The sequence below is a fragment of the Eptesicus fuscus genome, chromosome 4 (genome assembly GCF_027574615.1).
Source record: "Eptesicus fuscus isolate TK198812 chromosome 4, DD_ASM_mEF_20220401, whole genome shotgun sequence".
Lineage (NCBI taxonomy): Eukaryota > Metazoa > Chordata > Mammalia > Chiroptera > Vespertilionidae > Eptesicus > Eptesicus fuscus.
The window spans coordinates 33,495,735-33,518,613 of NC_072476.1; the positions used below are offsets into that span (position 1 = coordinate 33,495,735).

At 54.5% G+C, this 22,879-nt stretch overlaps 4 protein-coding genes across 6 annotated transcripts; 3 read left to right on the top strand and 1 right to left on the bottom strand.

The window, feature by feature from the left end:
• The first annotated feature begins 1,533 nt into the window (after positions 1-1,533).
• Positions 1,534-7,550, top strand: GPC2 (glypican 2). The gene is made up of 10 exons (XM_008141397.3): positions 1,534-1,865; positions 2,532-2,690; positions 3,005-3,327; positions 4,132-4,212; positions 4,927-5,089; positions 5,328-5,458; positions 5,685-5,837; positions 5,941-6,080; positions 6,200-6,375; positions 6,966-7,550. Exons 1-10 carry the CDS (start codon positions 1,697-1,699, stop codon positions 7,196-7,198), a joined length of 1,728 nt encoding a protein of 575 aa, XP_008139619.2. The 5' UTR covers positions 1,534-1,696; the 3' UTR covers positions 7,199-7,550.
• Positions 7,551-8,464: 914 nt separating this feature from the next.
• On the top strand, positions 8,465-14,022 carry GAL3ST4 (galactose-3-O-sulfotransferase 4). Of its 2 annotated transcripts, XM_028145206.2 has the most exons (4): positions 8,465-8,536; positions 9,803-9,904; positions 10,084-10,387; positions 12,632-14,022. In XM_028145206.2, the coding sequence occupies exons 2-4, from the start codon at positions 9,807-9,809 to the stop codon at positions 13,661-13,663; spliced, it is 1,434 nt and encodes a 477-aa protein (XP_028001007.2). In that variant the 5' UTR covers positions 8,465-8,536; positions 9,803-9,806; the 3' UTR covers positions 13,664-14,022. The 2 variants fall into 2 exon arrangements, with proteins under 2 accessions (XP_028001007.2, XP_028001005.2); XM_028145204.2 differs by lacking the exon at positions 8,465-8,536 and having other exon boundaries at positions 9,654-9,904.
• Positions 14,023-14,320: 298 nt separating this feature from the next.
• On the top strand, positions 14,321-18,658 carry TRAPPC14 (trafficking protein particle complex subunit 14). The gene is made up of 11 exons (XM_008141395.3): positions 14,321-14,901; positions 15,077-15,172; positions 15,280-15,409; positions 15,541-15,627; positions 15,781-15,901; positions 16,007-16,154; positions 16,515-16,597; positions 16,686-16,849; positions 17,358-17,512; positions 17,747-17,940; positions 18,053-18,658. The coding sequence occupies exons 1-11, from the start codon at positions 14,509-14,511 to the stop codon at positions 18,204-18,206; spliced, it is 1,725 nt and encodes a 574-aa protein (XP_008139617.1). The 5' UTR covers positions 14,321-14,508; the 3' UTR covers positions 18,207-18,658.
• Positions 18,659-19,129: 471 nt separating this feature from the next.
• LAMTOR4 (late endosomal/lysosomal adaptor, MAPK and MTOR activator 4) lies at positions 19,130-22,630 on the bottom strand. 2 transcript variants are annotated; one of them, XM_028145207.2, is made up of 4 exons: positions 22,531-22,630; positions 21,516-21,596; positions 19,629-19,746; positions 19,130-19,254 (listed from the first exon to the last, which is right to left on the bottom strand). In XM_028145207.2, the coding sequence occupies exons 1-4, from the start codon at positions 22,531-22,533 to the stop codon at positions 19,157-19,159; spliced, it is 300 nt and encodes a 99-aa protein (XP_028001008.1). In that variant the 5' UTR covers positions 22,534-22,630; the 3' UTR covers positions 19,130-19,156. The 2 variants fall into 2 exon arrangements, with proteins under 2 accessions (XP_028001008.1, XP_028001009.2); XM_028145208.2 differs by having other exon boundaries at positions 19,136-19,271.
• Positions 22,631-22,879: the final 249 nt, after the last annotated feature.

Sequence of the window (22,879 nt, forward strand, 5' to 3'; positions counted from 1 at the left end):
AGGAGGAAAGAGAGAAAATGGCTCCTACCCTCCCACTTCTCCCTTCCAGCTATCCCTTTGCTTTCCAAGGGAACTGCTCGGAACTGGGGGGGCTGGGGGGGGGGGGGGGGGCCGCGGGCGGGGCACACACACAAAAGACAGTCTTGACCTAAGTAAGGCACCAGGGCATTCAAGACAGACATACGATATGTAATACTTTAATAAAATAAAAAATTTTTAAAAAGACAGATGCAGACTATGGGGCTGGAGTTGCTTTCCAAGGCACACGCCGGAGCAGCTTAAGGCAGACCCCACTCCCGATTTGGAAGCGTAAAGTGCCTGGTGCAAGTGAACCAGCAAACACGTAACAAACAAAAACACAAAACTCGAAAAGCACCCAGACGCTCATTTCTAGAAAGTTAGTACTACTTGATTCCACACGGAATGGAATGGGGCATTTTTAACGAACTGGGGGGAGAGGGGGAGGCGCCGTTAGAACAGGGCCAGCAATGCCAGAGGACTAAAGGAAAGTTCGCGTTCTCTACTTTTCCATACGATGGTGCTTCCGACCCTGCCTGGGATAAGTTTCTTTGGGCTGAGGAACCTTCTAAACGCTCACGGGACTATCAGCCTTTCAGGTACTGGAAATGGAAGAGGCCACTAAGGCATGGAGGAGGAAGCGGACGGGAGGGCGGGCGGGGAGTGGGGATGGGGGGGAGGGGGCAGGGAGGTAGGGGGCTTTTTCTCAAGTCAAAGAGGAGCCTCACTGCCTGAGCCCAGTACAGCGACTTCTGGCTGGAGTAGGGTTGAGGAAAAGTCAACACCTGGGGCCCATCCCTCTGGTCGCGGTAATCACCCCACCTACGACACAGGCGCCCGCCGCTTCCCTTCGCTTCCCTTCCAGCGGAGGCGGAAGAATCCAGAAAAACGCGGGAAGGCGCGAGGTGCGTTGTGCGCAGGCGCGAGCCCAACGGCTCGTCCCGGGGCTGGTAACTGTCGCGAGGCTTGGGCGTGTGCGAGCGCGTGCTCACCACGTTCCAGTCACGCCGCTCTGGCAGCCTCGAGCGGCCACCCGCTCTCCCACGTGCTGCCCAGTCACGTGGGCTTAGGCGCTCCAGCGGCCCGATTCAACCGTGCTCCGCCCCGGCCCCAGCCCCTCCGCTTCCACTATCGCCCCCTCCCGCCCCCGCCACACACACACACACACACACGCACACGCACGCACACACACGCACACGCACCCGCCACACACCATTGGCGGGGCTTTGCCGTACACCAGTAGTAGCCCCTTCATTCTGGGTTATCAACTACCATAGGCTGGGGTCTACCCTGGCCCCGCCCTTCGAACCGGATAGTCACGCCCCCGAGAAAGACCAAGCCCCCCACCAACCTTTGTAGTTCAGCCTAATCCCGCCCCTCGGCCGAGGTCCCCCAACTACATTGGCTTAATCTCTCCCCTGATCCCGCCTCTGAGGCCGCTCCTTACCATCATTGGTGAGGCCCCGCCTTGGGCCCCTCCCGCTGCCCGGCTCGCCTCTCCCATTGTCTCCGTGGATGCTGCCCGACCCAGCGGTCCTCCTCGGCGTTCAGTTTTCCGAGGTCGCGCTCTTTCTCTTGCCGGCGGGACGGTCCTGCAGCAGAGAACCGGCTTCCCGAGTTCGGGCAGCTCTTCTTTCCTCCGGAGGACCCGCTTTGGTGTTCCAGGGTCGCAGCAGCCATGTCCGCACTGCGAGCTCTTCTGCTTCTGCTGCTACCCCTGTGTCCCGGTCCTGGTCCCGGACCCGGCAGCAGCGAGGCAAAGGTCATCCGGAGTTGCACTGAGACCCGGCAGGTTCTGGGGGCCCGGGGATATAGCTTAAGCCTACTCCCTCCCGCCCTGATCTCAGGTGAGGAGAAAGAGGAAGACTGGAGAATTGGGGGCGAGGGCGGGGGCGGGGTGGGTCCTCCCCGGTTCACAGTAACTCTTCCCTTTCAGAGTGACCGTTGTAATGTTTTTATCCCATAGCCATGACGCCTCTCCTCCCGAAGTTCCTTACCAGGAGCACAATAACCCTCCTGTTCGCATAGTAGCTATTTTACTGCACCCCGACCCCAAATCCCTTTCTAGTAAGGAGCACCCATCTCTCTGGTGCTTTCTTTACAGCCCAACCTGTCCTCCTCGCTATTTCTGAGAGCACTTCTATAATACTTTCTTGTTTACCAAGTAACCCCACCCCTCCAATCCCCATTCTTCCTTTAGAAGCTGCCCTGTAAGTCCTTAGAGGCCTGGGGTGTGCCACGATGGGGACGGTCGCCTGAGGGCACTCTGATCACTAATGTGGCCCCTTACTATTTGATCCCATGCCCAATGGCAGAGGACTGGGAATGGGTGAGGGGACAATAGGGTGGGTATAGGGTCAAGTAGGAATGTGTGTACAGACAATAGAAAAGAAACCAGACAGGTGAAAGAGAAGGGATGGCCCCCAGAGATAGGCAGGAAAAGAAAGGAATTTTACCACATCACTTCCCACCATTCCTTATGTCCCACCATTCCTTGTGTCTCCTCTATCTAGGTGAGCACCTCCGGATCTGTCCCCAAGAATATACTTGCTGTTCCAGTGAAATAGAGGAGAGGCTGACCTGGGACACTGAGGCTACTTTCCGAGGCCTGGTGGAGGAGAATGGCTCCTTCCTGGTTCACACATTGGCTTCCCGGCATAGAACATTTGATGGTGAGGACTTGGGGTCCCCAAACCTGGCCACACACCTCCTCGCTGTGCTCATGATCCCAGCAAGTATATCCTGTCCTTACTTCCTACTCCATCCCTAAGGCACCCCTGCCCTGTCTTAGCTCCCCAACCCCACCCCAGGCCCTCTCCAGGGTCCTGCCCCACCCCATTCTCAATCTGCCCAAGTCTGAGAGTTGCTCAGTTTCTAACTCACTTGTCTTTTTTCTCCCCACTTTCTTCTTGCCTTTGCTCTTTCACTGTTTCATCCTTCTCTGGTCTCATCCCACCTCACACCGCTTTCTTTGCATTTGCCACAGAGGTTTTTCGGGAGATGCTCTCATCAGCTGAGCACTCCCTGGCCCTGCTCTTCCACCGCTCCTATGGCCGCCTATATTCCCAGCATACCCCCTTATTCAGCGGCCTGTTCTCTCGGCTGCGGGACTACTATGAGAAGTCTGGTGAGGGGTTAGATGACGCCTTGGTGGATTTCTGGACGCAGGTCCTGGAGAGAATGTTCCCTCTGCTGCACCCACAGTACATCTTCTCCCCTGAATACCTGTTCTGCCTCACTCGCCTTGCCTCCTCTGCTGATGACTCTCTGAAGCCTTTCGGGGACTCACCCCGTCGCCTCCGCCTGCAGGTGAGGGGTCTCAAGGCCTGAGTTTCAGCCATCTCTGACCTAGCGACCTCTAAACTGTGACTTCACCTCCAACTGAATGACTGCCCCTTCATGCTTCAGTCACCCCTGACCTGGTGATCCCCACATCCTGCATGTCAGCCATCTCTGACCTTGTGATCACTATCTAGAGCCCCAGTGACCCCTGCCTGACCCAGTGCTCCTTGATTTCCTTTCATTGGATGTCTCCCACTCTCACACACATCCCTGACCCACTCACCTACTCTTGCCCCCCAGCCACCTTTCTGCCAGCTCTTTCCTCATTCTAATATCTTGACTTCCTCTGGTTCAACTAAATGTGAATCAGGCACTTAGTATTTGAGAAGGATTTTCATTTTATAGTATCTCATTTAATTGCCATTTTAACTCTGGGAGGTAGATGGTAGTACTCCTGTTTTACAGATGAGGAAACTGAACCTCCCAGAAGTTAAGGTCTCACAGCCAGTAAATGGTAGAGCTGTGTCTCACACCCAGGTCTTCTGGCTGTAAGTTCAGAGTTTGTCCTGATGCACAGTCCCATTACCTCCAAGCCCTGTAAAACAATCCCTCCATCTCTTCCCAAGCCCAGCTCACCTTGATCCTTCTAGACTATAATTCCTTTGAGCCTCTTGTACTTGCCTTCCTGTACCACCTGATAATCCTAACCACCCCAAGTTAACTCCACAAACCTACCCCCCACTGCTCATCCCCCGTGGTATAGTTCTTGGCCCCGATCTTGACTGACAAGACAACCCTATGGTTTTTCTCACCTTCTTTCTTCTTCCCCAGATAACCCGGGCCATGGTGGCTGCCCGGGCCTTTATCCAGGGCTTGGAGACTGGAAGAGATGTGGTCAGCGAAGCACTTAAGGTTAGAGGGTGCTTGAGTGTGGGTGGGGCTCAGGGAGGGAAAAGGAGATGCCCGGTGAGGAAGAGTCAGATGCCAGCTGGCAGGAGAGATGTGGAGCTTCCCCATGTTAGCCTTGAGGCCCTGGAACCCAAGGGTGAACCAGGAAGGAGATGGGCCAGAGGGAAGTCTCCCTGGTGTCATGATTCATGATCTGCTCTCACCTCTGACCCTCTCCTGCCCTCTGATGACTCATATTCCTGTCAGCCTCTGGGGTTCTGCTCATCTCCATAACATTCTGAGATGGGAGTACGGGTCCCCCGTTTCCTCCAGATGCCTCAGTGGCTCTTCCTTTCCTGCTACTGAAGGCCAGATTCCTGACTTGGCCTTCAAGTCTCTCTTTCTGTCACCCATTCTCTCCCTGACCTCGAGCCTTACCTCTTCCATCCTCAGTTTCATCCTTCCCCACTCTTGTCCTTAAACCTTTTCTCAGACCCCACTGGTCCATCCTTCCCCAAAAGCAGTATCTGCAAGCTGGCCCCGAGGAACTTCCCTCCACAGTCTTTTGGGGGTCTCACCTGCTGCTACATGGGGTCACCAACCCTAGCCGTTCACATCAGTTCTCCATATGGGGCCTGGGAAGGCAGGGTGCGTATTTGATTTCTCTCTGTGCGGCACTAAGCTTGGCTGAGGGCAGCCTCAATGTTTGTGGATGACAGCCCAGCTCTCTGCCCGCAGGTGCCCATGTCCGAAGGCTGTAGGCGGGCTGTCATGCGTCTGACTGGCTGCCCCTTTTGTCGGGGGGTCCCCCTGCTGCCGCCTTGCCGGGGCTTCTGCCTCAACGTGGCCCATGGCTGCCTCAGCAGCCAGGGACTGGACCCTGACTGGGGGGCCTATCTGGGTGAGGACTCAGGAAAGCCTGAGAAGCGTGTCCCTGTAAGGGTGAGTGGGATGGACTGGGAGGGATTTTTAAGCCACATTGAGGGGGATCATTGAGGGGGGAGGGAATGGTAGAGATCTTGAGTCTCCCCATCTAATACTTTGCTGCCCAGGTCAGGATTTGTGGGAACTTCCTAGTTTAATGAGTACCTCCATGCTGTCCCCCCATTTCACCCTTGGCTCTCTCCCCCTCCTTCAAGATGGTCTCCTGTTCCTGGCTGAGAAGATCCAGGGCCCCTTTTCCTTTGAGCTGGCAGCTCAGGCCATTGGGGTGAAGATCTCAGAAGGTCTGATGTACCTGCAGGAAAACAGTATAGGGGTGTCCACCCAGGTACAGGAGCCTCCAGGAGCATGGGAGTGTCAGCCTGGGGGCTGGGAGGAGTGGTATGGGTATGGGCTCTAGTACAGGAGAGAAAAGGATGGCGGCCAGGGCCTGGGATTGTGAGACAGTGTTGGGTGTCAGGGAGACACTGTAGGGTACCTGGGGAAACGGGAGATTTAGGTGTTGGAATGGAGATTCAGTGTCAGTTCATCCTGCGGGCATCCCTGTGCCACAGGTGTTTCAGGAATGTGGCGTCCCCCCAAAGGCGATGGCCCGTGCCCACCGATCCCTGGCACCCATAGAAGAAGTGGGCCGGCTCTGGACCCCCGCAGCAGGGGCGGAGGAGGAGCAGCCCACGACAGGTGCGGGCAACAGCCTGCCCCGGATGGTGAGTTGGGGGTGTTGGGTGGGTGGGTGGGCATGCGTGTGGGTGTTGGGTGGGTGGGTGGGCACTCGCTGCAGCTCCACCTGCTCTCCCTCTGCACTCCCAGGTGTGGGAGCTCCGCGAGCGGCTGGACCGAGCCCGGGGCTTCTGGGCTGGGCTGCCCCTGGCGGTGTGCGGGGACTCCCGCATGGCATTGGACATCACGCAGGAAGCGGCGCCCTGCTGGACCGGAACCGGGCGGGGCCGGTGAGAGCCAGCGGGGTGGGGATGGGGGGCAGGTGGGCGGCTTGGTGGGCCGGCGAGGCCCAAATCCAGGGTGTACGGGCGGGGCGGGGCGGGAGCTTTTAGGGCTGCTCTGCTCGCAGGTACCTGTTGCCGGTAGTCGGAGAGTCCCTGACCAAGCAGATCGACAATCCAGAGCTAGATGTGAAAGCCTCAAAGCCCGACCTCCGGACTCGGATGCGGCGGTTGCAACTCCGGTCAGCTACAATGAGGATGAGGGCAGCTGCCCAGGGACGCGACCTAGATCTGGAGGACTGGGGTGAGACCTGATACCCCGGGGATGGGGAGGTGGGGAGGAGGGCCCTGATGGTCTCCCTCCTCTGGTTGCTTGGGATTGGACCTTGGACCCTGGACCCGCCCACTGCTTTCTGAGTCCCTCCCTTCCCATCTTGTTTTCATTCATTCATTCATTCACACATTATTTTACAATCACGAATTGAACCCTTACCTCAAAGGTTAGGGATAGAAGACCACTATGAGAGAAGGTCTCTATCTGTGAGTTCACATTCCAGTTGAGGAGTCTCCAAAACATTCCTACAGAACAGTGGGCAAAGGACTGTGGGAGACTGGGGAGGGTGCCATTGGGCTGGCTTCCCAAAGTAGAGTTTGCCAGAGAAGCAAGGCAAGAACATTAATTTTCTCTCTTCCCATCTGCCTGTCTCTCTTTTCTGTCTCATTATCTTTTTTTTCTGTCTTCCATTGCCTTTCCTCATTCTCATGTCCACCTGACCTCTCTATCCTTGCCTTCCTGTCATTGTCTTTCTCTCTCCTCCCTCTTTGTGTCTATTTCTGTTTCCCACTGCCCCTTTTACCCATCCCTGTCTGTCTCTGATCCTCTCCCTCCCGCAGAGGAGGATGCCAGTGGCTCTGGAGAAGGACAGCACTATGCAGATGACTGGATGGCCGGGGCAGCGGCTGTGGGCCCCCCGGCCCGGCCTCCTCGTCCTCCTGGCCGCAAAGGAGGTTTCATCATCCGCCAAAACCAGGGCAGGAGCAGGACTGGGGGCACATCGGTTGGTTTTCACACCCAACCCATTCTCATTCTCTTCCTCTCAGCCCTGGCCCTGCTTGGACCTCGATAACAGGGGAAGGGTGCCCTGGCATCAGAGGGGTTCGTGGCCCTTTCTCTCCTCCCCTCTCAGCTGAATCTGGGGAGGAGTTGAAGGAGGCTGCAGAGATGGTTGATTAGGGACTTTTTGGGTGAATGGCTAGGGCCCCAAATCCAGAAGATTCCCATTAGGATTGGGTGGGTGTTCACATATTTATTTTTTCATTTGGTATCGGGGTGGGAGGCTTGGGGTATTTATTTAGGAAGGACTTGTGGTCTTTCCAACTGAGCCTCTAAGTTTGGGCTCTGTTGGTCAGCCCCAAGGAGGAGAAAGGGAAGATTTTTAGAGTGACAGTTGGGGGTGGGGGGTAGGGTTTGAAGGAAGTTGGAAGTGGGGAGTGGTGGGTTCACCTGTCTCTGAAATGGACAAAGCTGGGTGCTGACAGGGTGCAGGGCAGGGAACTTGGGTATGTGAATAGGATATCAGGATCTCTGGTCCTTGGCTCTATGTGTTTTTTCAGTATCAATTTCTTAAACTAAAACGCAAAAAAAAAAATAAAAAAATTCATGACCTCTGCCATCCATATCCTTCACAAGTTTTACATTTTACAAATAAACAACTAATTTATTGGACCCTGAGTGTGACTTTTCTGTAACTTCAGCGCCCCCCCGCGCCCCCCCCCCCCCAGCCTGGCTCCTTGCAGAGGCCCCAGAGCCTCAAATGGCTCGTTTTCTGCTTGCTTCTCGCCTCTCTTGGATCCTGTCCCCTGATACTGAACTTGGGCAAGTTGTTCACCCTCTGCATCTGAGGACCTTCATTTGTAAAATGGGGAGAAATGTAAGGACCAAATAGGAACTGTGTGAGGAAGCATCTTGTTACGGGCAAAATTCTTGAACATGAAGCATCATTAATATTTCCACACTGCTGCCCCCTGCCTTCAGAACGGGCTCCTGTTCTCCGCGCGTCAGCCTCTGGCTGCCTTGTCACAACTTCTTGCCAATGTCTGCTCTCAACTCTTGTCTGTTCCTTTCTCCTTTCTGTCTCCTGAATGAGTCTTTTGTTCTGCAGAAAGCAGAGAAAGAAAAGGTATAAATGACTCTTAAGTGTGAAAGGAGGGTAGAAATTGTGTCTTCCAAGGGCAGGCTATGTGCCCTGACAAAAAAAAAAAAAAAAAAAAAAGATGCAGGGAGGGAGAGACCCAGAGACTTGATCAAAGCTGAAGCAGCTGCGGGACTGGCCAGACAAAGGGAGGGAGAGGGGAGGAGCCTGGGCGCTGAGAAAGTTTATGGGGAAAGTTTAGCAGAGTGAGGAACCGGGCGGTGGCTGGGGAAGGCCAGATCCTGATTACCCTGCTGCTCCTCAGGAGGCTTGGTGAGTGGGCAAGTGACATCGAGGCTGCAGCCAGTGGAAGGACTCTAGAATTTATGGGAGGAGTCTTGGGGGGAGGGGGGAGGTTATCACCAAAGCTGGAGGGGACAGAGGGCTGGAATTGAGGCTAATAGGAGGAGACAGAGATGGGTGGAAGGAATAGAAGAAATCTGGACACAGAAACCTAATGCAAGGCTAGATCCTGGGGGCTGTGTTAGGGGAGGGATGCCAGAGGGGGCAGGTCTCTAAGTAGCAAATATGGGTTTCTCTGTCTGGAGTTACTCCTGGCTGTCCCGGAGGGGGCTGTCCGGGCTTGTTGGAAGGGCTGTGGCCGGTGGTTGTGGGTTGTAATCTGAAGGGGTGGGTCGGACTCCCAGCTGATTAGGAAACTGGGGCTTGGGAAGGAATTCCAAACTGAACGCTCCTCTATCAGTATCTGTCTCTCTCTCTCCAGCCCCACCCACTCAGTCTCCTCTGGGTGCACTGATGGGGTTGAAAAGGGAATGGGGTTGGGGTGGGTGGGTTGTGGGGGTATGTCTGGGGATCTGGGTTTTGTAAATAACCCCACATCTCCCCCACCCCCTCCCACACTGGGGTGGGCCCTGTGCTGAGAGGGAAAAGAGATGCTTGAATTTACACCAGATAACTGACTCCTACTCATTACAGAGTCACTCCTGTGGTCTCACCTCTCTGGGCTCATCTGCCTGACCCACATTCCCTCCTTACGGCTTTCCCTCTCAGCCTCCACATGGGACTCTTCATCCCGACGGAAGCTCAGGAGGGAGCCAGGGCCTGGCGATGTCCACCTCACTGTCCTGAGCAGATTGGTCCGAGCTTTCTTGCAGGGTCTCTGGCTTCCCTCTCCCTTCCTTCCAAATCCCGGAGGCTCAGGGGGAAACTATAGGCGGTTGGAGAAGCTGGAGGCAGCGGGCAGGGGAGTAGTTGTGGGGCCACCTAGATCTGGGTGTAGAGAGCACACACCCTCACCAACACCCTCCTCTGAATTAGTCCTAGCTGTAACAGCAGGAGAGAGGGCTCTACCCTCTCCTTAGACTCCCTCCTTCCCCTCATTTCCCTTCTAGACGCTGACAGAGGCAAAAATCTGCTAACTCAGGGGGCAGACTCAACCAGGGCTGCAAACAGGCCTGGGGAATGACCCCCAATCTCGAATCTGCACCTTCTGTGGCTGCACAGCTGTCTCTGCCTCTTTGCCTGGCCCTTGCCCTGTCACCCTTCCCTGTGCCACATGGGCCCTCTGTCTCCTACCAGGACCATGCGCCTCTGGGGGCCTCGGAGCCTGGGGGTGGCTTTGGGAATCTTCATGACCATCGGATTTGCCCTCCAGCTCTGGGGTGGGCCCTTCCAAAGGAGGTGAGTTTTATCTTGTCCCAATGCCTGATAGATGCCCCCCACTTGCTCCTCCCAATCCTATCTGGGGCTGTGACTCCTGGGAACTTAGAGGAGGCTCCACACCCTCTGTCCTTGCTCCACAAGACCCCCATCCACCTGCTGGTGAGGGACAGGATACTTTCCCTCCCGTCTCTCCCCAGGTTACCTGGGCTGCAGCTCCGACAGCCCTGGGCCCCATCCCCAGGACCAGCTGTTCCATCCTGTCCTCCCCGGCAGCGACTAGTATTCCTGAAGACGCATAAATCTGGGAGCAGCTCTGTGCTAAGCCTGCTTCATCGCTACGGGGACCAACGTGGGCTGCGCTTCGCCCTCCCTGCCCGCTACCAGTTTGGCTACCCAAGGCTTTTCCAGGCCTCTTGGGTCAAAGGCTACCACCCTCAGGGTGGAGGCACCCAGCCCCCCTTCCACATCCTCTGTCATCACATGAGGTTCAACCTGAAAGAGGTGAGAGGTGTCGAGGGTGTGGGTGGGACTGGAGAGAGATGGGATCAGGCCTGTGGCCAGGACCATCAGTGGAGGAGGCCCTAGGCATGGGGGCTCCCCAGGAGTCACCTCAGCCTAAAGGTGGACAGGGGGCCACAAAGGTGAAATTTCCTGTTCTCTCCTCAGCTGTCCCCTCCCCAGTAGTTTCTGAGAGCTAAGTCCTGCCCCCTCCCATCCGGTGCATACTCCAGTCTCCTTCCTTGACCAATTTATCTAGCTGGTATCAGCACTCTGCCAAGTCTGAATCTCACTCCCAAACTCCCCCTCCAGGTGTCCCTTTCCCTTCTTAGCCCCTTCCATTGATACCACCAGGACCGCTGCTCAGCCACTGCCCACTGACCTATCTTCCTCTCACTCCCCTCACCATGTCTGCCAGATTTTGAGAATCGGGTATATGCCAAGCCATAGCCCAGCCCTGACACCCTCAGCCTCAGTTCTAAAGGGGGAGATAGGTACATGGACTCACATGTTCATCCGAACACACAGAAACCTGAGTTCTCAGAGGAAGAAAGTCAATGTGCAAATGAAAACATGAGGAAAGGGACTAACTTTTATTGAATACTTCCTGAATTCTGGGTATTAATCTTACCATCACCTTGCCAGGAAGACATTATAAGTGCCTCCATTATTCAGAAGAGGAGTCGAGACTCTGAGAGGCTAAGTGACTGGTCTCTTGGCCAGATTTGAACCCAGGTCCATCTGCTCCAAAGTCAAAGTGCCTTCCCTGGCATATGTGCATATACATGTTTGTATTTGGAACTGTGAGAAGAATATTCAGCAGAAAGAGTTGGGGATTTCTGGAGAGGCAGGTTTTAAAGGAAAGGGTGGACATGATTTTGTAGTAAGAGAACACTAGGCATTCTTAAAGGGAGCAGAATAATCAGGAAAGACATGGTGGTGTGGATGTGTGTGTGAGGGGTGTGTGTGTGTGTGTGTGGGTGTGTGTGTGTGTGTGTGTAGGTGGTGGAACTTCAGTGGGGGCTGCAGACTCACTGCTGATTAAGTCGGAGCTGGAGAAAGCAGCTGAGGAACATGAGTGTGATCTAATGGGCAAGGAGGGCCCACTACTGGGAGTGAGGCAATGACAATGACCATTGAGGCAGGTTTCTCCAAAGGTTAGGATGAGGACCTTCACTGTCACCATCATTCATCTGAATACCTATCGCCTTCTATGTATTTCCACATTCTTCAAGGTAAGTGTTAACCCAGATTTATAGATGGCGGAAGTTCAATAAACTGCCCAAAGTTACATAACTGGTAAATGGCTGAATTGGGATTTTATTCTAGGTTCACCTGATGCCACAGATTATTCTCTGCACTGTTCTCTTCTTCCTTCAAAGAGACGCACAGTTCCCTGGCTCTGCCCTGCAGACATGCCCATAATAGCAGAGCAGATTGGAGGACATCATGTCAGAGAGTCAGGTTCAATGACAGTCACATTCAGAGGCAGAAACCCTTCAGGGAGCCCGGGAGCTGGTTTCTAATGTGCACCTGCCTGGCTCAACCTGATTCCCACCTTCCTTCTTGCTGAGAAGTGGAACCCAATGTTCCAGGCCTCAGGGCAACTCCCTCCAAGGTGACCATGGCTCCCCGGTGTCTAGTCCAGAAGTGCCTTTTGCTCTCCAAGATGCCCAGGAGCCCCAGAAGTGCCCTGTCCTTCAGCCAACCTGGGCTTGTCTGCCCACCTGACACCTCTACCTGAGACAGCCTTATGGCTGCCCCTCTCTTCCCTCTTTGCTGCCAGTGATTCCCACCCCCCACTGAAGAGGCCCGAGGCCAGTTTCTTTCTTGGAGCAGGGACCAAGAGTCCCAGGGTAGATTCTTAATAGTTTTTTTTTTTTGTTGTTGGAGAAGTGAACACAAAGTTTGCTTCTTAGAGATTTTTCTGACCAAGGCAGACAGTAATGCCAAAGAAAATACAGGTTCTCCAGGAGCTTCCCACGTTCCAGGTTCCTTCATAGTCTTTAATCCATGTGACTTCCATAATGAGCTCGGAAGGAAGATACAAGTATCCCCATTTTGTAGATGAGCAAATTGAGTCTCAGAGACATTAGTAACTTGCCCAAGATCTGGCAGCTAGTGAAGAAAGTTGGGGGTTCCTATTAGAGCTGTCAGGAGGCTGGGGGATCTTCGGGCATTGGGCTTACACTTCTTTCCTTCCTGGCCCACTTTGTTCTCCCCATGACTGTTTTCTCTCCTCTGCAGGTACTTCAGGTCATGCCTTCTGACAGCTTCTTCTTTTCCATTGTCCGAGACCCAGCGGCTCTGGCCCGCTCTGCCTTCTCCTACTATAAATCCACCTCATCAGCCTTCCGCAAGGCACCTTCCTTGGCTGCCTTCCTAGCTAATCCTCGAGCCTTCTACCGACCTGGGGCCCGGGGAGACCATTATGCGCGCAACTTGCTATGGTTTGACTTTGGCCTCCCATTCCCCCCCGAGATGAGGACCAAGAGAGGATATCCTCATCTCCCCAGTGACCCCAACCCCCCAGAGCTGCATGTCCTGCCTTCTGGCACTGGCTCTCGAGCCCACACCCTGGATCCCAATGCTCTCTTCCATCCTGCTCCCACCACTGCTGATGGTCACAGCCAGACGTCCAGCCCCGCTGCTTTAGATTTGGGGCCTTCATCCTTCGTCCAGTGGAGTCTGGCCTGGTTGGACTCTGTCTTTGACTTGGTCTTGGTGGCCGAGTACTTTGACGAGTCATTGGTTCTGCTGGCAGATGCCCTGTGCTGGGGTCTAGATGATGTGGTGGGCTTCATGCACAATGCCCAGGCTGGAAGTGAACAGGGCAGAAATGCTGTCAGCAATGGTGGACTGACCACTGAGGACAGGCAACTAACTGCACGGGCTCGAGTCTGGAACAATCTGGACTGGGCTCTTTATGTTCACTTCAACCGCAGTCTGTGGACACGAATAAAGCAATATGGCCAGGGTCGACTGGAGAGTGCCGTGGCAGAGCTCAGGGCTCGCCGAGAGGCCCTGGCTAAACATTGTCTGCTGGGGGGTGAGGCTTTAGACCCCAAATACATCACTGACCGGCGGTTCCGCCCTTTCCAGTTTGGATCAGGTAAGGTTCTGGGCTATGCACTTCGGAGTGGACTGAGCCTCCAAGAGCAGGAGGAGTGTGAGCGCCTGGCTACCCCAGAGCTGCAGTACAAGGACAAGCTAGATGCCAAGCAGTTCCCTCCAAAAGTCTCTCTGCCCTTCAAGACTTCAAAGCTACTCACCCCATAGGCATTAGACCACTGAGTGTTAGGTTAAAGAGCAGCTAAGCTACAGGACACATGTGACCAGTGTGGGACCGCCAGATGACATTTCTGCTTCTCTGAGAAAGCAAGTCTGCTCCCTACAGGATGATTGGAACTTTGCATGGATGTGGGCCCAAAGTCCTCCAGGCTGTGCCAAAGACTCCAGTTGTTCAGCTCCTAGCAGCACTCCTCCACCCCCCTTTGCCCCTTCCCCTTTTCAGCCCCCTGGCAGGTCCATGTAGCATTCTCAAAGGCTCCCTGGAGGAGCAAACCATGATTTAAGCCAGAGAAAGTTTGGGACGCTGTGGATTGGAATAACCCGTCCATGTCTCTATGAAATATTTGTTACTGGGCTACGCTCATTTCACTATGAAATGTTTGTTGAATGAATAAATAATTTGAAACTTGGACTTGCTTTATGTAGAGCAGAAAGGGAAGGGGATGCTGCATCTTCATGAGAGATGCGGGGGGGTGGAGAGGGTTCTTTTTAATATGACTTCTCCAAAAAGCCTGTCTATAGTCTCTCCTAAATCCTTCTTGCTGCAATCCAACGGCAGCCGAACCCCGCCCCTCTCCTCCCGGTCCGGTCACTCACAAATTCCGGGGCCTCAGACCACGCCCCTTCCCTTCCGCTTCCGGCTTTTCTCCAGTCATTCTCTGGGCACCCGGTTCCGGCCCCGCGGGGTCTCGGTTCCGGGTTCGTTGTCCCGGTTCCCGGCCCCGGGGGGGGTCTCTGGGCCGGCCGGGCCGCGCGCCGTCCCCGTCTGGTGTCGGGACTCCCCGCCGGCCCTGCGCCTCGCCCTCCCCCGCCGGCCGCGGTGCTCGCCGCCCATGGAGTCCCAGTGCGACTACTCGATGTACTTCCCGGCCGTGCCGCTGCCGCCGCGCGCGGAGCTGGCGGGGGACCCGGGCCGGTACCGGGCGCTGCCCCGGCGCAACCATCTCTACCTGGGGGAGACGGTCCGCTTCCTGCTGGTGCTTCGCTGCCGGGGGGGTGCGGGCTCTGGCGCCGGGGGTGGCCCGGGCTTGGGCTCCCGAGGGGCCTGGGCAGAACTGGCCACCGCCCTGGCAGCCCTGGCCTCGGTCAGCGCCGGGGGTGGCCCCGGCGACCAGGATCCCGAACCCCCAGGGGGCGGGGATCCGGGCGGTGGGGGTTTGTTTCGAGGCTGCAGCCCCCTTCTCACCCACGGCCCGGGCCCTGCTACCTCAGGGGGAGTGACCACGGTGAGGAACTGGGGTGACACGGCACAGGACCAGGGGTGATTCGCTGGGCTCCAAAGACGGGAGAGGAGAGGGACATGGGAGGGAAGCTGGGGGCAGATGATGGCTGAGGACAGAACTGGGCACCTCTTAAAGGGAACTGCCTCTCCCCTAACCTCCACCCCTTTCACACCCCTAGCTGCCTGTGGAAGAGCCAATTGTGTCCACAGATGAGGTCATCTTCCCACTCACTGTTTCGCTGGATAGACTGCCCCCAGGGACACCTAAGGCCAAGGTAAGATTGGCAAGGGGTGAGGCTGTTATCCTAATTCAGATGTTCTCTCTGAGGCTGGCTGGCTACCAATCCTCTTCTGACTGTGGCCCTGTGTTCCTTTTGCTCAGATCGTAGTAACTGTGTGGAAGCGGGAGGTTGAGGCACCAGAGGTCAGAGATCAAGGCTACCTGCGCTTGCTGCAGACCCGATTTCCTGGGGAGACCTTCCGGGGAGAGCAGAGTGCTTTCAAGGCCCAAGGTGGGGAGAATGCAGGGAGAAAATGCTGAAGTGGAATTGAGAGAAATATTAGAACCGTGGGTTGGAGGTGAGGTCTGTGCCCAGGCCCAGCCCATCAATTCTTGTTCTTGCTCCTGCCCTCTCTCCCCCAGTGAGTACCCTGCTGACTCTGCTGCCCCCTCCAGTTCTCAAATGCCGCCAGTTCACTGTGGCTGGAAAACACTTGACTGTTCTCAAGGGTGAGCAGATTGGTGGCTAAGGTCTTGGGTAGCAGCAAGGGCAATGACTGGATGGCAGCTACCCTGTGCAGACTGGGGGGATAGGTCCATTTTGGGGGATTAAGGTGGGATCTGAGGGGTCCAGATAATCACTGAGCTGGTTACCTTCGACAGTGCTGAACAGCTCTTCCCAAGAGGAAATTTCCATCTGGGATATACGTATTCTCCCAAACTTCAATGCCAGTTATCTACCTGTCATGCCCGATGGCTCTGTGCTGCTGGTGGACAATGTCTGGTGAGGTCCTGGGAAGGGGCAGGGCTGCAAAGTGTTGGGGCTGGGGTCAGGGCTGAGAGCTCTGGCCTGGAAAGATCCAGCTCTGTTCCCTTTCTTCTGAACTAGTCACCAATCTGGGGAGGTGTCCATGGGCTCCTTCTGTCGGCTTCCTGGTACCTCTGGCTGCTTCCCCTGCCCACTCAATGCCCTAGAGGAACACAACTTCCTGTTTCAGCTGAGAGTGGGTGAGCAGCCACCTCCAGGGGCCAAGGAGGTGAGTATAAGGGGCTGGTGATTTCAAGAAAAAAGGTTAAGAAAAAGCAGTGGGCCCTAGCTGGTTTAGCTTGGTGGGTAGAGCATAGGCCTGTGGACCGAAGGGTCCTGAGTTTGATTCTGGGCAAGGGCACATACCTTGTTTGCAGGCTCAATCCCTGGCCCTGGTCGGGGCTCCATGTGGGAGACAACCCACATCGATGTTTCTCTCTCTCTTTCCCCCCTCCCTTCCACTCTCTCTAAAAATCAATAGAAAAATATCCTTGGATGAGGATTAACAAAAAAAAGAAAACGCTAGGGTGTTACCTGAAGATGAGAGGGGATCTCTTACGCATGATGGTTCCCTCTGCTCCTCCCACAGGGCCTGGAAGTCCCCTTGATTGCTGTGGTTCAGTGGTCCACCCCAAAGCTGCCCTTCACCCAGAGCATCTACACCCACTACCGGTGAGTGTGTGGGAACCTGTGGTGGGACCCCCCCTGTTCACCTTTGTTTCAAAACACATACATCCTGCTTTCCTCTCACTGCTTCTAGCCTGCCCAGCATTCGCCTGGACCGCCCATGCTTTGTGATGACTGCTTCCTGTGAGTCCCCGGTTCGGACCTACGAGCGTTTCACGGTCACATACACGCTGCTCAACAATCTCCAAGACTTCCTTGCTGTGAGGCTCGTGTGGACCCCGGAGCACGCACAGGCTGGTAGGGTGCTGCCAGGCTGGGCCTTCGTCCCGAAGGTGGGGAGGGGAAAGGGAAGAAGTCATGGAGGCGGGTGACACGTGGCAGGCTGCTCCGGCTTGTGTCACAGATAGGAAATTTAGAGAGACAGTGGGGCAGGGTGACAAGAGCACTGACACTGATGCTGGCTCCCTGGTGTGTTTGATTTCTACCTCCATCATTTACAAGCTGTGTGACCCTGGGTGGTTACTTACCCTCTCTGAACCTCAGCTCCCTCATCCCTAAAAAGGAGAAAATAATACTGCTCCCCCCCCTCCCCCCATGAGGATGTTATGGTGACTTAAAGATTTAATGTATATGAAGTGGTTAGAATAGACCTCAGCACACAATAAATATCAGCTGTTATATTTATAACATTTGGCAAAAGATATACTCAGTTTACTCCACAGGGTGACTTTGAAGATTAATCAAGATTGTGCTCATAGAAGGAACACTATACAGATGTTCACTGGTCGCTGTTTCTGCCCCCCAGGAAAGCAGCTGTGTGAGGAGGACCGTCGGGCCATGCAGGCCGCCCTAGACTCCATTGTCTGCCACACGCCCCTCAACAACCTTGGCTTTTCCCGGAAGGGCAGTGCACTCACCTTCAGTGTAGCCTTCCAGGCTCTAAGGACAGGGCTCTTTGAGGTGGGCTGGGGAGGTGCTGGAGAGGGGGTGGACGGTGTGGTGGGTGATGCAGAATGTTGGGATAGGAGGCATCAGGGCTGCTGGCAAGGAAATACAATGGATGGCACTAAAGCCAGGCTGAGGGGAGGCGGCATTTAGATCCAGTATTGGTCTGTGAAGGGGAAAAGTGATTTGAAAGGAGGTCTGGGGCCTGGAAGCCAAGTGGGAATGCTGATCTGTGTCTTTCCACCCCAGCTGAGCCAGCACATGAAACTGAAGCTACAGTTCACTGCTAGTGTGTCCCACCCTCCACCCGAGGCCCGGCCCCTCTCTCGAAAGAGCAGTCCCAGCAGCCCCGCTGTCCGGGACTTGGTGGAGAGGCACCAGGCTAGCCTGGGCCGCTCTCAGTCCTTCTCCCACCAACAGCCTTCCCGCAGCCACCTCATGAGGTATGGAACCAGGGAGGACAGCCCCTGGACTCGGCAGAGGCCCGGAATTGGAGAGGGAGCAGGGAGCGGTCCTGAGGTCTAACCAGAGCCCACATCCTCTGCCTCCCTCCAGGTCCGGCAGTGTGATGGAGCGCAGGGCCATCACACCCCCCGTGGCCTCCCCAGTTGGCCGCCCCCTCTACCTGCCCCCAGAAAAGGCTGTGCTCTCTCTGGACAAGATTGCCAAGCGCGAGTGCAAAGTCCTGGTGGTGGAGCCTGTAAAGTAGCACCTTGCCGGCTCTCTTGTACTCCCGGAAACTGAATGCCCCTGGAGGGGGTCCCTGTTCCAGGCTGTGCCTCCCTAGGGATGCCTCCCATGGTGGGTGAGGAGGCCGAAGGCTGTCTGTGTCTGCTGATGAGGGAAAAGCTGTGAAATGGGCGGGTATGGCTGCAGCACTAAACCAACAGTATTTCCCTGACTTCCTGGGAGGGCTGGTCCCACCCCTTGGTCAGGGCAAGGGTTCCAAGAGCTCCCTTGTTTCCCCGCCTTGCTCCCTGGTTCTAAGTTTACAAAGTGTTTTCTGTTTTCTCATTCCTATTAAGTTGTCTTTCCTGCCTCTGAAATCCGCCTCCCCCCCCCCCCCAGGGCTGAGATTAGAGGGTGGTGATGGTAAAGGGACCCAGACAATGAGCCTCCTGTCTCAGAGGTGAGGGGCGATAGGTGGTGGCCTCTTCCTGCCCCTCATGTTTACGTTTGCAGCCTGAAGCACTTTAAGTTGTGTGGGTTTTGGTTTTGTTTTTTGTCTGTCCCTGTAACTTATTCTCCAACTACTGCTTCCAACTGAAATAAGACTATTAAATGCCTGTTCAGGAGGGAGAAGAAGGACTGTTGTTTGTGTGTTGGTGGAAGGAGTAGAGACCAGAGCTCAAAATTGATTCCCTTCAGCATGCATACCAGATAGTTCCTGTCAGCTCCCTTCCCCCATACACACATCCCTAGGCCTAGGAACATCAGACTCATGTTTATTAGGAGAGAGGGAGGCCCCCTTGTCCTCCCTCTTAACACAGCGTAGTCACCAAGCCTCTGCCCTTTCAGGTAATGGGGTGTGGAGGGGAGGGTGAGCAGAACGCCTCCGGTCTGGCAGCAGGCCAGGAAAGAGAAGGTTGCATCTTCCCCATCACAGAGGTTCACGGACCCAGTCCACCTCCCCCCCCCCCTCTCCCCCCCGTGGCAGGCTCAGACGTCAATGGGCTCCCGGCCTCGGTTCTGCCTCTTCACCACGAACACCCTCTGTCCTGACACGGTCACGAGCAGCGTGTGTTCTCCAAAGACCACTGGAGGGGAGACACGCCTTCCCAAACCCCGGGAGAGGGAAGGGAACACAGAGTTAGTGGGGTGTACTGGCCTCCGTGGGGTCATACACAAACTGGCTGGGATCAAGAGCCAAAGAAATTAGGTGGTTTGACGCTCAGAGATCTGAAGATGGGACGTCTGCATTCCGTCCTTTTCTCTTACTTTCTCATCCTTCTGATGCAGGGGTGAATCCCAAAGAGAATAAAGTAGCCAGAACCAGGGACCCCAGGGGGAGATGGTGGGAGGCTGATAGGAAACCAGTGCTTTTTCCCCCGCCCCCCTCCAGGAGAGTACCCCACCTCTGGGAGCACCCTACTTCCTATCACCACCAGTAGGGGCAGGGGATGGGGCTCACCCGACAGGCGCTTGAAGGGTATGTTCATGCCGTGGTGTAGCCGGAAACCACAGGCTGTGCTGACCAGCTCAGAGATGGCGCTGGCTGCCTGCTCATCATTCTCTAGATCCCCAGATGACTGCATGCAGACAGGGAGGGAGGATGGCAGAAATTAGGGAACAGAATTGGGAAAGAATTTCAGGAACCACTTTGGCTCTGGCATTGGTACCCTCTTCCTCTCCACTCCCTAGCACCCTCGAGGTCACCCGTTTTGGAAAACAAAACCTAAAACTTTCCTATGATGTTGTTGCCCTTCTAGATGCCATACTGGTTCTCATGCTTATACTGGGCTTCCCGCCTCCCGTGAGCAGTGACTCTCATCCATTTCTTTACTGACCATTCTTTTCGAATCCCTTGAAACTTGATTTCTCTCCCTGTCGCCATTTATTTGATAAGACCACATTCTCAAACATCACTGACTTTCAAGGCTCTATCTTTTGCTGGCTTCCCACGTGTTGCCCTGTCTGCAGAATCTGAAAGAAATAACCCTTTTGTCCTTGACCTCCCCCCCACCGCTCCCCACCTCCGCTCCGATTACACTGCCCTTGGGTAATCATAGCACAGTGGCCTGGGCTTCCTCTTTGCAGGTGACTGTCACAACTCCCTACCTCCTCAGGATGAGCCTCCCACTAGGTTAAGTTCAGTGCCCTTTGCTCTCTTGGACACTTTGTACCTCAGTTTCCTTACCTGTAAATTAGAGACAACAGCACCTATCATATGGGCTCTTGAGGGTTATGTGAGATAATATTGGTGAGGTGCTTAAAACAGCTCTTAGCAATATATATTAACTGCTGTTATTCTATGTCAAACTGGATGTCTAAAGTTAAGCCATCAAAATTCCGCTTACCGCTCCCATTCCCCAGTAAACTTCCTTTAGTAATTTCCTGTTAGAGGAACCATCATTGTAGTAGGCTTGATTTCAAAGTCGTACTGAATGGAGAAGTATCTCCTCTATTACCTCTCTCTCTCTCGTCATTATGAAGATATATTGATTCTTCCTTTACATTCTCTTCTCTCCCTGCTCCTCAGTGCCACCAGTCCAGACTCATACATAGATTTCCTTCTGCAACAGCCTGCCTGCTTCTGGATTCCTCCCCTTCCAGCCCACCATCTCACCCAATACGACAATCTTGCTCAACTATCTTATCAGCTCATGTTTCTGTTAAAAAAAAACCTCTTCAAAGCTCCTATTGCCCCAGTCTTGAAAGGCCTCCACAATCAGATCTTTTCTTACACATCCTTTTCTTCCCCCAAACCTTTCCAAACTTTTCAACATAAACGCACCATCAAAACAGGCATCACTCCTGCAAATATATCCATCTCAGCCCTCTCCTTTTCTGCCCGTTCACAACCATTCTTCCTTTAAGCCCAGCTGAATTTTTTGTCCTTCAAGGATTCCTTTTCATAACACAAGTTATAACCTTAAGGGTTGAATCCTTCATTTTCTGAACTCTTTCAGTAATCTTGACCACTGGCATTGCTTTAAACTTTTGACCTTAAGCCTGTCTCTCTAGCTAGATTGAAAACTTCTAGAGAGCTAACACTACATTGTACTATGAAACAAAATACGAAGCCTCTTCAATAAATAGCAAATAAAGACATAACCGAGAATAACGGGTAATACAACAAACCTATAACTAGTTGTCTGACTTTGGTAAAGTTAGTAAACCCTTTTACCTCAGAATAATTACCATACTGAGATTCCAGAGATTTAATTATTAAAAATGTACTATACCAATTAAGACCAAGAATAGCAGGAAATTAAGCTCAACTGGGCAATGTTAGAAGGGATCACCGGGCTATGTGTACTTGGGGGGACTTCCCCCGCCCCCTTTGCCCAGAACGCACCGCCAGCACTGCGCCTTCACTCAGCACCAGGTAGCCGAGCTGATCAGGAATTCGCTCCAGCCCGTGGGTCAGTGCAGAAGTCTAGTGGGTAAAGATGCAATCAGAAGCATTGCTAGGAGGATGGCCTCGATTCTCTCCCTTTGCAACCCAAGTCTCACATGACCTGTCCCAGACCTTCTTTTTCCCAAGCCAGGGCCATTCCAGACCCTTTTCCCATTCCCTTTACATGGCCTTCAACACTGATTTTTAAAAAAATGGTATTTGTCTTGCCCTAGCTGGTTTGGCTCTGTGGATAGAGCCTCGGCCTGTGGACTGAAGGGTCCCAGGTTCGATTTCGGTCAAGGGCACATGCCCGGGTTGCGGGCTCAATACCCACGTGCAGGAGGCAGCCAATCACTGGTTCTCTCTCATCACTGGTGTTTCTCTCCCTTCCGCTCTGAAATCAATAAAAATATATTTTAAAAAAAAAGAATGGCATTTTCTTTTCTTTTTAAAATATATTTTTATTGATTTCAGAGAGGAAGGGAGAGGGAGAGATAGAAACATCCAAGATGAAAGAGAATCATTGATTGGCTGCCCCCTGCACGCCCCCTACTGGGGCTCCAGCCCACAACCCGGGCATGTGCCCTCGACCCCAACCGAACCTAGGACCCTTCAGTCCGCAGACCTGCACTCTATCCACTGAGCCAAACCAGGTAGGGCAACACTGATCTTCTTGAACCTCAATGTGTCCTCACCCTCTGCTCTTGGGCTCCCCTGTTCTTTCACATCCCACCGTTGCTACCCCCGGAGGCGTTCGCAGCCCCACTGGCCTCTCTCCTGCCCCCTGTCCAATCCTCCTCCGCAGACTACAACCTCCCACAGATCCCTCCTCAGCCCTCAACAATCCCTCTCCGTCCAGGGGCGAATAGGAGGTGGGGACAGACTGCCGGCCAAGGCAGGGGCAACTAAAGAGATTGGGGAACAGGGACAAGGAGCCCCCAGCGCGTCCTCCCGCGCATGCGTCCTCACTCACCATCGCTGCCTTAGGTGATGGGGGGCGCTCCCTACCAGATAGTAAGCTTCCGGCTCCAGACCCAGGTCACGTGCTTCCACCAGGGCGTCTCCTCCTCCGGCCTTGCGCTGCGCTGCGCCGCGCCAGTCGGACTTCAGCCCCACCCCCAGAATGCGGATTGGAGCTTGGCTACGTCATCGGGCTTTCCCAGACGCACGCGGATTGGTCGCAGACCCTTTCTAACACCCATATCCCGCCCCTCTGAACCTGAGCGCAAGTACTAGCGGGAAGTGTTGGCGAAGGAGTGGACCTGGAGGGGCGGGGCCGGAGGAGGAGAGGGGGACCCTGTGTGCGGAGGGTTGGAGATATT